Raw genomic sequence first — 12278 nt, forward strand, 5'->3', positions numbered from 1 at the left:
AATAGCAAAAAGAATTAGAAACTTTAATTGTACTGCTTAACAAGTTCTAACACTCTACAAGAGTTATTGTTTGCTTGTCCTTTCTTTTGGTTTTAGAGCTTTGCTTTTATGGATGTTGTCATCCTTGTTTTATGAGGTTTTGCCTCGTAATCATACAAATCTATACGATATTTTATCAAACAAATTAAATTCTAAACAATTCGTAGTTTCAAATTGTCGAAGTTGTTTATCTATGTAATTCTTATTTCGGATAAATCAAAAGAAAAGTATTTTATTTTAGGGTAGCTCTGCAATTGAAAAGCAAAAGAGCACTCCTTTGTAATGGGATTATAGTGGGGGTAACAAAGTAGTAATGGCATTAAAGTAGTTCTAAAAGGGATCAGAGTATACAAGGTTAGGTGGTTTGCCTGCAATACCTGCAAAACTACAAATTAGCTATATAATTAAGATTACCCCCTCATTAGATTACAAAATTATTTGTGGAAACGTTCGGACATTGAACAATGTTTTTTGTACAACCAATCAAAGTTGCTAACTTTTTAAGTTAACGAATGAAAGATCGTGTTTATAAAACTCTAGGAACCAATAAAGTTTACAGTCAAATATCCCCTCTCCCCTTGGAAAAATTCCCATAATCTTCTAAAAATATGTTTCTATAGCATATAACAATCAACCCCACATATTTCTTATTTTCCTAGAATCTACAGGCGAATCACAAGGATATAGATTTCAAACAGCAAATAAAAAGATAAAATAAACAAAAGTTCTTTTTTAGCCAAAAATATATTTTTGTTATTTTGTCTTTCTTGGCTACATCGAGAAAATGATGTAAAAAGGGCCGAAATTTGATATGCATATCAATTTGCTATAGAGACGTCAGAGTTTGATGGTATTTGTGTGTCTATGTGAATAAAATTCTACAAGATAAACAGGCCAGATAAATTGATATAAAAATGTTTTCACTTTTTTGCGTAAAATCAATTTTTAATTCTTTTAAAATAGCGAAGAAGAAATAAGATAAAACAGTACAAAATAAAAAAGAATAGTAAAGTATTCTACAGTATAAAAAATATCTTTAAACAAACTTTTATCTCGATTAAAAAAAAATAAATTTTGACAGAGATGGATTTTGTTGTTTCTTGGAGATTATTACCTAATCTTTCCCCCCTGGTATATCTGTGTGTCAGTCTTTTGTATGCATCATAATATAGTCTGATCTCCTTTGAAGGATAATACATTTTATTTACTGAACAACGTTTTTAAACAGCATTATAATCATAATTTTATTTATGAACAAGGTAGTTGGCAAGCGAGGGAGCGCAAAGAGGAAAAACATGTAATCTTGAGACCTCTAGTTACACTTTAGGTAATGAGGATTGGGGGTAAGTCAACCCTCCACTTTTAATTTTAGTTTAAAATCTCAGAAGGATTGATGTATGTACCCTCCTCCAAAATAGTCATAAACCTTTCGTTGAACTATAAAAAGCTTAACTGTCAAGGAGTACCGTATCAATCAAGCGGTTAGCGAGATCTTGAGCTACATGGGGGGGGGGGGGGAATACCCCCTCCTAAATGGTTGGGAGTAATCACCTCTTCCCCCCCCCCTCCCCTTGGACGTCCTTCGCTAAATATATCCATCCTGTTATTTTTATATGGCTGTATTGACATAAAATTTGTCCTAAACTACTATATGTACTTTAAAATCAATTTACCGTCAACGTGGAATTTTGTAAAATTATTTTAAAGAGATTATCTAGAAAAATATCGGTATTAATCACAACTTCAATTGACCATTAAACTAGAACGCCTGTGTTTAAAAGTAGTGGAGCAGTATGGAATGCAAGGATTAAATTTTTTTTGTAGCGAAGCTACATTATGTCTGTTAGTCCGAACGTCCATGTATATTCAATTACTATAGTATAGTGACGGATTTTAAAGATTGACCTTGCTAATAAATATTTTTTTTACAAATAATCATTTTATTACACAATGAATTTAAGAGTAGCTACGCTCGTAATCTAGAAAAAAATACCACAAACCTTGTTTTTAGTTTTATATGGTTTTTAGTAATAAAATACATGTATTAAATCTTTAAGATTAACGATTTAAAAGTATTGGATTTAATAAATAAAAACATGTAAATGTAAAAAATGGAAAGACATTCAATAATTTGTTTCCTAGCTCCCATAAATGGATTTAATAAAATGCATATAACCGATCTAGCTAACCAATTTACCGATTTAATTCTACATTACAGGGAAGCTTTATAAAGGTCCAGGGCGAATTTTTATCTTAGTGTTTAAAAATAAAGGATGCCTCCTGAGGCTAGGGACGCAGTGTAGAACAATGGTTGGTGAAATCTTTCCTGTATACTATTTTTGTGTAAAATTCTACTATTTCTTTGCTTCTATTTGTTATAAGGGGGAAAAGTGAGGGTTGTATCTGTCAATTGTCTCCTAACTAAGTTGACAAGAAGAATAAGTAAGTGAAAAGAGGTCTTAGAGATGGTTAAAACTGAGGAAGTAACCAAAACAAAAAAAAAACAATGAATGTCTGTCCTAGATCCGAAGTGTGTTACGGACTATTAATTATATTATTACCTATAATAAAATCAGTCTACATTAAACACAACAGATTGATACATGTTATTAAAAGCATTCCTACTCTATTACTTCTGTATGTATGCTGATACAATAAGCTGTCCTTATGATCCATTAAAATAAAATTAAGGTAAATAGTTATTTTCATCTATATGTTATGATTTAAAAATACAAATCTATACTAAAACTAAGATAACCTTTAAAACTATGAAAGAAACAAACTTTATGAAACAAGGACAAATATGCCTATGATTAATAACGGAGCATATAATTTTTTTTCCGGAATGGTTTCGAAACCGATTAATATCCGACAGATTCGAACCGGTTCTCAGCCATACTTAAAAATCATGTATGACAGACAATTTCCCACTAATATTACGGCAATATTACATTAAAAATCAGGAGCTAACAAAACTAATTTTAATGCTATAATTTCTCATTTTAATATCCGTGGAAAGCTGTCTATAAAACGATGCGATAAAAATCGATTATAAAATTAGAGTATAAGCATTCTAGTTTAATTTTTAAGTTCTTTAGAATATTTTTTCTCTTATCTTAGCAATTGGGTGTATCCAAGAATTTAGAATCCTGATAAGTCTTCCACAATGCCATCGAAGGTGATTTGACTTTTGTGTCAGAACCTGAATTGGGACATAGTGCATTTCATTACCCTAGGTTACGTAACTTCATTTCACTTTTCAATAAAATCTAAAATGCAGCCGTTTTTGCAGGAGGTACCATTTTCTGTGAAAATTTTTGGGGAAAATTAAACAGTTTTTAGTTAATTTCTACTTCTATTTTCAACTGAAGAAAAAATCCTTTTGTGTATATACAGAATCATTGTTGTTACTTAATCTTATCAAAAAAAATTTTAAAAACTAACCCATAATAGCCGATTTTTCATTTTGTTCAATATGGGTAAAATAAAAATATTACCATCTCCAAAGGGTTAAAATCAAAATTTCAAAGCTCTAGAATGTTGTTCATCAAAAATAAATAGCAGTTTATAAGGACTTTTTGCATCCATCTTCTCATTTAACAGGGAAAAAAAACAAAAATAGAATCTATTTTTTCAGTGTTGACATAAAAAAGCATTTGATAAAAAACTATAAATAATAATATTTTTTAAAAGTGCTAAAAAGTAATACAGACTATTCAGTCTTTACCTCTGACATTGAAATAGATGTAAAAAAAGGCAATTTAGTATAGCAGCCAATTAAAATAAATTTTTTTTTGGAAATTCTCATCAGAGCATTACTGATAAACCAAGGTCTTATTGGATAACATACTAAATGCTCCTTTAAAAATTTGTATTCTATGAGAAAATCATATTTTCAAGTGACTAGCTATTCCCAGAGTGAGAGATACCAATGTTTCTTACACTAGTCCTTAAATTTTCTTCAATCATATTTCTAATTCGTTGGTTTAACAACTTTGAGGACTTTTTGAATTGGTTAGTTTATTAAGTTGACTGTTCAAACGTTTCAACCACTAATCTTAAACTCCAAAGAAGGTAGTTTTGTGTTTCAATATTGGGGATGTACATCAATTTATTGGCCTTTGTCTTATCCCTTTAGATCCATGAGTTGTTCTACCCTTTGACTTTAGGGCGATATTGATCTTAAAAATAGTCTAAAACCACACCAAAACAAAAGTGAAACCAGGTTGGACCAGCTATTTCCAAGAATTTTGGATACAGACAAAAAACCTTAGTACTGTATGTATATTAGAATGACAAGATTGAGTGTTTAATGTCTATTTTATAGGTAAAATTGTCTTTCTAACTCACGCTCTCTTATGCTCCCTCTCCCTCTCTCTTTATTTCTCTGTCTCTTTCTCTCTCTATTCAAGGGTGATAAAAGGGAAATGCAGTTTTTCATAAAATGTTGTTTCATGGGGTTGTATACATCCCCTTCTGCACGCATATGATCCAAAATATTGCAGACTATATTGTAAAATACCCTTTTTCCAAAATGATCATGTTTATGGGTTGCACTTGTTTCTGAGAGAAGGCATTTCCCCTACTTTTACTATAAATACCGCTCATCTGACATAGCAGCAGTAGGTCTTTATTTTGTCTTTAGTTATGAAATTTGTTTAGGCTAAGATTCGTACCTTTCTCTACCATGTGCAGATTTGCTGAATGCTATAGAAATATTACTATTACTTGGATGTTGCACCAGATTTTCGTGTACTCTAATAAAGTAATTCTCACAGCCAGCTAAAGTTAAAATACCCCAATCCACCCCCTGGATGAACAAACTATAATAAACGAGGTACATATTAGCTAGCTAAATTGGCGACAAAGTTTCCCTTGTTAATATATACATGTATTCTATATACATTGCTAAAGTAAACCAGTTTTAAAAAAGATAAACGGACATTGAAATTATAGAGTAGCTTCACTACTAATAATGGATATATTATTATTTGGATTTTCATGCTCTCTAATAAGGCTAAATTAACATTTCCCCCTCTACCACATTTATATCCTCCCCTCTTTCTGGATGAACAAACTGACCAATACATTGGTTTCATGTTAGCAAGCTTAATTGACGACAATTTCCCCCTGTCATAATATCCATGTATATTCTACATCCATTATTAAAATTGTGACTATTTCTAAATTATGTTTATTTGGGATTAAGTCGGACAGAAAAACATTGTTTTTAATCATATTATGTAAAACTAGGGGATGCGCCACTAGCATCTAGAAGCTTTTAATGCTTTTAATTCAAAGGGATGGGGAAATTCCTAAAATCATTCCGGGACCAGGTAAAAGCAGTTAGTGAAAGGTTAGTAGAATAAAACCTTCCATCACATTTTCTACCGAATCCAACTTTTGAATAACATAGTTTAAATTAAGCGACACTTTTCAAGTTCGAGAGTATAAACAAGAATTATTTATAAAACAATCTACATTTCTAATTATATACTGCCATGCTAGTCATATATTTGTCAAGATAAAATTCAAAAACTTTTTTATTCTTTATTTTAATTCTTTAAAGATTAAATAGATTCTACTTTTTAAAAGCTACTCTATAATTTGAAATGTCCATTTGAAAACATGATTTTCTTATAGAATACATAGAATCTTTTTACAAAGGAGCATTTAGTATGTTATCTAATAAGTCCTTGGTTTATCAGTAATGCTTTGGTGAAAATTTTGTAAACAAATTATCATAACTGTCTGCTATAATAAATAGATTTTTTTACATCTAATTAAATGTCAGAGGTAAAGTTGAATAGTCTGTATTACTTTTTTGCACTTTTTTAAAAAAATTATTATTTATATTTTTAATCAAATGCTTTTTTTATGTCAACACTGAAAAAATAGATTCTATTTTTGGTTTTTTTTCCTGTTAAATGAGAAGATGGATGCCAAAAGTCCTTATAAACTGTTATTTATTTTCGATGAACAACATTCTAGAGCTTTGAAATTTTGATTTTAACCCTTAGGAAGTGGTAATATTTTTATTTTACCCATATTGAACAAAATGAAAAATCGGCTTTTATGGGTTAGTTTTTAAATTTTTTTTTTGATAAGATTAAGTAACAACAATGATTCTGTATATACACAAAAGGATTTTTTCTTCAGTTGAAAATAGAAGTAGAAATTAACTAAAAACTGTTTAATTTTCCCCAAAAATTTTCATAGAAAATGGTACCTCCTGCAAAAACGGCTGCATTTTAGATTTTATTGAAAAGTGAAATGAAGTTACCTAACCTAGGGTAATGAAATGCACTATGTCCCAATTCAGGTTCTGACACAAAAGTCAAATCACCTTCGATGGCATTGTGCTTCGTTTTAAAGCCAAAAATATTTGTTAATTAGGTTAAAATTATGCACGAAAACTAAGCTGAAAGTTAACAGGGGTGTTTAATCAATTAAGCAGAATAAGAACATTTACATTAAAAAGCAGGAAAAAAACAATAATTCCATCACGGATTAAATGGGGTAAAAACTGCAAGATAAATCAATGTAACTCCTAATTATGATAAACCAACATAACCTTCATGTAAATAAAAAAAAACATCGAATAAAAAGTTTAGACACGTTGTTACTATATAAAACCCAAAAACGATTAAATCTTACCCCTAAACTTTTACTCCAACGGATAGCAGAAGGAGTTTATTAAATCTGAGGGCAATGTGTAAGCCCTATTAAGCCATCCCTATCTCAATCTTAAATGTTTTTTTTATTTCTGTATTACACATTAATTATATTTTGCCCTATAAAGTTTCTAAAATAGAATGATAATTAAGTTGGTGAAGATTATGTATATGTATGAGGTTATTCAATTATCTTATCATGTATGGCGCATAAATTAGTTAAAAATGTATGGTCATAAAAATAATATAGTTTTTCGAAATACAATTTTAAAAAGAAAAAAATCTTATAAAAAGAAAGATAGTAGCAGGAATTAAATGTAAATAAAATGAATATATATAAACATTTTTTGGATCATGGAAAGAAAAAATATCGTGTTTCGTCATATTTTCACAGTAGCTTTTCTCCTATTTCTAGCCCCTTGCAGGGCCTATTTCTTACACCTACGGGGCAATCGTTAACATTTACCCAACCTAACCTAAAATAACCTATAATAAGCAGTGGATAAAAAAAGAAACACACTACTACTTTTTCTTTCCATTACCCCATTTTTTTACTGAAATCTTTCAAGGTTGTAACAATTGACTCAGACACAACATAATGACATAATTTTTACACAGCCTGTTATTAAAAGCAAGCCATTTAAGAAATTTAAAATTAAACCGTCAAAATCACATAACAATAAATAAGGCAAAAACCTAACCTTAGGTAGAAGATTGTCCCTGAAGAGGGCCCACAGGGTTGGGTAAATTTTCTTCCTAGCCAAGTCTCCGCTGGCACCAAACACAACAAAGATATTCGAGGAGTCAGCAATATCACCAGAGGAAATCTGAAAATAAATTATATTTGAGAAAATAAAAGAATTATGCTACCACTTTGAAACTTTGCTTTGTGTTCACCTAAAATATTTACGTTTTTTAAGTACAGCATATCTACAATTATGGCCCGACTGTTAGCTATAACTTTTAAAATAATAAATTGTATAATCTTAGTAAAATAACTACTTTAATACCATTATAGTAGGTGTCTGTCTAAACATTTTGCTGAAACTAAAATTACAACCCAAGACCATTTTATGCAATGAGTCCACAAAAAGGATAACTTAAAAGGACACTCCTAAGATTTTAGGGTTTTTTTGTGAGTTGATAGTTGATTCTATTTAAATGTCTCCAAAAATAGAAAAAAACGCTTTGGAATTAATTAAGAATTAATCTACAAACCTTTTATTTGCCACTATTAATAGTTAATGAAATTAAATGAATCCACAAAAAGCCAATAACTAAAGAATTTATATTTATTAAAGCATTCAATAAAATAAACCAATGACACTACTTTATTTTACTATTCATGTATGTACACTTTTACTTTACAAATAACATTTTCCAAGAATTAAAGAGTTAGGGGATATTTATCTATAATACAAAGTAGAACGATGTCTGTCTGTCCATCTGTCCGTCTGACCGTCTGTCCGTCCGTCTGTCTGTCTGTCCCTTAAGATCTCGGTAACCACTGAACCGATCGGATTCTACTCTTCAGGGTATCTACCTATTGGTCCTGTGGTGGTTTTAAGCTATTTTCTCGGGGGGTGGGACACCCCCAACCCCCCCAAAAACCAAAAAATCCCCCCCCATTTTTTTTTTTTTTTTTTTTTTTTTTTTTTTGAAGGAGTTTCCATGGTCCTTTATGGTCTCTCGCAATAATTTTTTTTTATCACCTCTTGGGCAAAGCCCCTAGAGGCTAGGGGCGAAGCCGCTAGTAAAAATATATTAAAATGTTTTGCTTTTATGTACACGAGTATTTAAAAAAAGACAAAACACAGTATATAAATTATTTTTTATTTAATGACAGCTTTAATTTTTTTCCAGTTGCCCTATACTTCTTTACACTGACAATGTTTTGTAGACATTAAAAAAATAAAATAATTTGTAGCCTATAGTTGATATTTCATATAAATAAATGTTTTCTAGGCAAAATTTAGCAGGACTGTAATAGTTATTTATCGCATCGCATTCTCGACAGCTTTCCGCGGATATTAAAAAAAATATGAAACAAAACAAGGTTTGTAGCCACAAGAGGCCGAAGTACCGGGCTAGCAAAACTGGTATTTATTTTATGGATTTTATGGAAAATTGGCTGTAAAATAAGACTATACATTAATTTTTCAATATGGCTAAATATAGGTTATAGTCCAGTGGATATTAATCGGTTTCAAAGCCATACTGGAAATATTTCCTGTTAAAATATTGTCATGGAACAGCTCTTACTTATTTACTACATATATTTATTTTATACGAGAAATTTCCGATCGATTAAAACCGGCACTGAGCTTCATAATGAAAAATCAAGTATCGTATCATAGAGAATTTTCCAGAATTTTTCATATCTATTTTGATGGCCCAGAACGTCGGCTATTGGAATATTTCTTCATATTACTATCCACGGAAAATAAGATGATATAAAAAGGATAAGAAAGGGTATATTTAAAAAAAAAGATGGAAATAGTAATTAAACGGTATGAAGCAAAAGTACATTATGACTTGTAAAGATTAAATGTTCACAAAATGATCATGCTTTGCTTTAATGTCAGTGATTTCAATCTACTAGGCCTTATTCACCAAACATCATTAAAAACTTTTGAAAAACAAATAATATTAATTTTACATTTCTACACGGAGAAATGAAAAGCTACCTAATCATTAACATTAGGTATTTTTTCGTTTTTCTCCAACAAAAAATTTTCGAAACTTTTTCACATAAAAATTCAGATTATCTGCGCCAATAAAAAAGATGTTTGGTGAATGAGGCCCAAAAATGAAGCCTTAAACGATAAGTCATTATATAAACACACACACACACACATTCCAGTCCTATTTATACTTTCATTTTAAAGTATAGGGTGACTAAAATGTCTTTGATTATTTATAATAAATGCTAAATGTTTTTTTTCATGGTAAATTGGAAATTATTAGAATGGAATGCTACCCTATTATGTAAAAGTAGTAAGTTTTTTTTGTCTAAAGCTTAAGATTTTAATAACTGCTAAACTATGAGTTATACTTATAGAGAAGCTTCACTAAGGTCCAGGGATGGTTTTAAGCTATTAGATTTTTAGATAGTTTTACTAGTTTTACTTAACTCAAAAGCTATATATATCAGACACTCTGTGTTTGGCTACACAGAATAAAATCATTTAGTTTGTTAATATGCATAATAAACATTTATTTTTGCCAGATATGTCAATTTAACCATTAAATGTTTAAACGTAATTTTAAAGTAACCAAAAAGATATTTTGTCAAAAACGTTGCTGCCCTGAAAGTCTTGCCTAACGTCATATCATCTCCTTAACTCTTTTTCTATTGTAAAAGAGGAATGTGTGTATGTTAATGAGAATTACCAGACAAGTTTATAAAAAAATGCTCAAAAGTGAAAGATCATTTATTTTCTTTTGTGTCATTAAATGTGCTTCTTTTCCAGTAAATCCAACCCGATTTTAAGTCAAGAAGGAAAAAAATCTTTAAAAATTGTAAAAGTAAAGGATACTGTGATATCAATTATAAATGAATTATTTTATGATAAACAACGTCATCTATTTTTGTCTTAACTAACTAGGACATCACAATAGGTACTTCATATTTTATTATTTTCATAATTTATGCATTGAGACATGAACAATTATTCTATAAAATAATTCATTTTATTTTATGGATTGACAATACATAATTGACAAAATTATCCCTTTTGTAGATTAAAATAATTGGTTGAAACGTATGGACACTGCAACCTTTGAACCAACCAATCAAAAGACAATTAAAATAAATAAAGCCATAGTGTAACTTTGCTACCTAAAAATACACATTTGATGAAAAGCGTCAAAATGCTATAATTGCAAATATTCACTTAATTTATATACTACAATAAATTTGATGATATGCTAAAACATTAAATTTTGCTAACTTAGTGTTTTTTTTATACATCTTGTATATATCCTGGAAACTCTATTAAGATATCTATCCATAAAGATCAAGTGTATCTATCTAAAGTATCATTAACAAATATCTGTTTTAAACTAATCTAGTAGGATTAGTTTCCTTTTCCAAGTATTTAATTGTCCTTGTTAATCCAGTTTTCTAAAAAATGTATATCCAAGAATTTTTGACATTTCTAGGTATAAATGAGAAGTGTAGAACGCATATACCACCTATCTAGATCTTTGTGGCTCATAGATAAGAAGAAATGTACTTGGAAATTTAAGGAAGCTTATAAAATATCATTAATGTCGTATAAAGCGGCTTTTATAGCTTTGTAGTTTTAATTTCAGCCAAAACTTCAAATTTTCAAAGTTGTATCTACTGGTGCAATATCAGATGCGCAACATTAACATTAAGGCGCATCTCCTAAACAGGCATAGTTAAGACTTGCATGAAAAAAAACGTGTAATCACAGAGTTGCCTGTCTTAATTGGTTGGGATGTTAGTTCCATGGAACATACTAGAAAGGTCTGTAAGTTGTTATCAAACATTCCATTAAGAATGATAGCCAAAATGGTTTCAATTTCTCTTTAGTAAAATTGTTCGTCAGTATTTTACTTATTTATTTATTCCTGTGTGTCTTAAATATATGTAGATTATAATCTGTTTAGTTGAATGCCAAATAAAACATTTTAAATGGTTCAGATATACATAAAATTCTACAAAAAGATATAAAAAACAAGGATGACAATATTTATAAATGCCGTTGCACAAAAATCATGAATTTAACAAATTAACAAAGTGGGCAGATGGTCAGTTTTCATAACATTTTTAAAAAATAAGATCTTTTGAAGCATTACCGATAGACAGACGGACAAAACAATTTATAGGCTAGATGCGCAAATATCATAGGATGAAAATTTCAGCTATCTATCTTTAATAGCACCCGAGAAATCAGAATTCTCCCATAGCGTTAGGGACTGACTAACGGACAGACAAAGTGAATTATAGAGTAGCTTCACAAATAATATCAAGGACAAAATTATTTAAACAAGCAGCGCTAAAAGTAATATTAGCCCCAAGAATATAAAAATTGTATGTATATTACAAAAACTTGTTTAAATAAATTTCTTTTTGTCATCTATGAGAAAAAAATCATTACATTATCTTTTTTACAACATGCAAAAAATCTCTTAATATTATTCTTTTACTATGAATGCAATTTAAAAATAAAAAGCATACTTTAAAAATTAAGAAAAAACGTTTATTGGCTTAATACTATTTTAGTTATAAAAGACAAGACCAATTATGACACTCATATGTGCAATGAAAGAATTACAGAAAATAATAAGATAATGCACACAATTAATAATAAATATAATGGACAATTATCTTTAAATATGCTTACAATAAATTGAAAAAAAAAATAAAAAAGAAGGGGATTGCAACGAAATGTGTAAAATAAAAATCAATCTCGAAAAAGTTAGAGAATTTTTAGAAAAAATGATGTGAAGTTTTATAGAATATACATACAAGTTGAATAAAACTATTACGTTATATATTTTTACCCACAAACAAAGACAATACAATAAAAATAA

General features: G+C 29.4%; 1 protein-coding gene across 7 annotated transcripts in view; it reads right to left on the reverse strand.

Annotated features, from left to right (window-relative positions):
• Zw (glucose-6-phosphate 1-dehydrogenase Zw) overlaps positions 1 to 12278 on the reverse strand; it is a 96077-nt gene that overhangs the window by 31717 nt on the left and 52082 nt on the right. For 6 of the 7 annotated variants that reach the window (XM_080177872.1, XM_080177869.1, XM_080177871.1 and 3 more), the window contains one exon: positions 7415 to 7540. In XM_080177872.1, the coding sequence (XP_080033998.1) occupies positions 7415 to 7540 (126 nt within the window). Of the gene's footprint in view, positions 1 to 7414; positions 7541 to 7723; positions 7765 to 12278 lie in introns of those variants that run through there. The other variant, XM_080177874.1, reaches the window with a different exon arrangement.

The sequence above is a fragment of the Acartia tonsa genome, chromosome 11 (genome assembly GCF_053477335.1).
Source record: "Acartia tonsa isolate MP-2025a chromosome 11, ASM5347733v1, whole genome shotgun sequence".
NCBI classification, from domain to species: Eukaryota; Metazoa; Arthropoda; class Copepoda; order Calanoida; family Acartiidae; genus Acartia; species Acartia tonsa.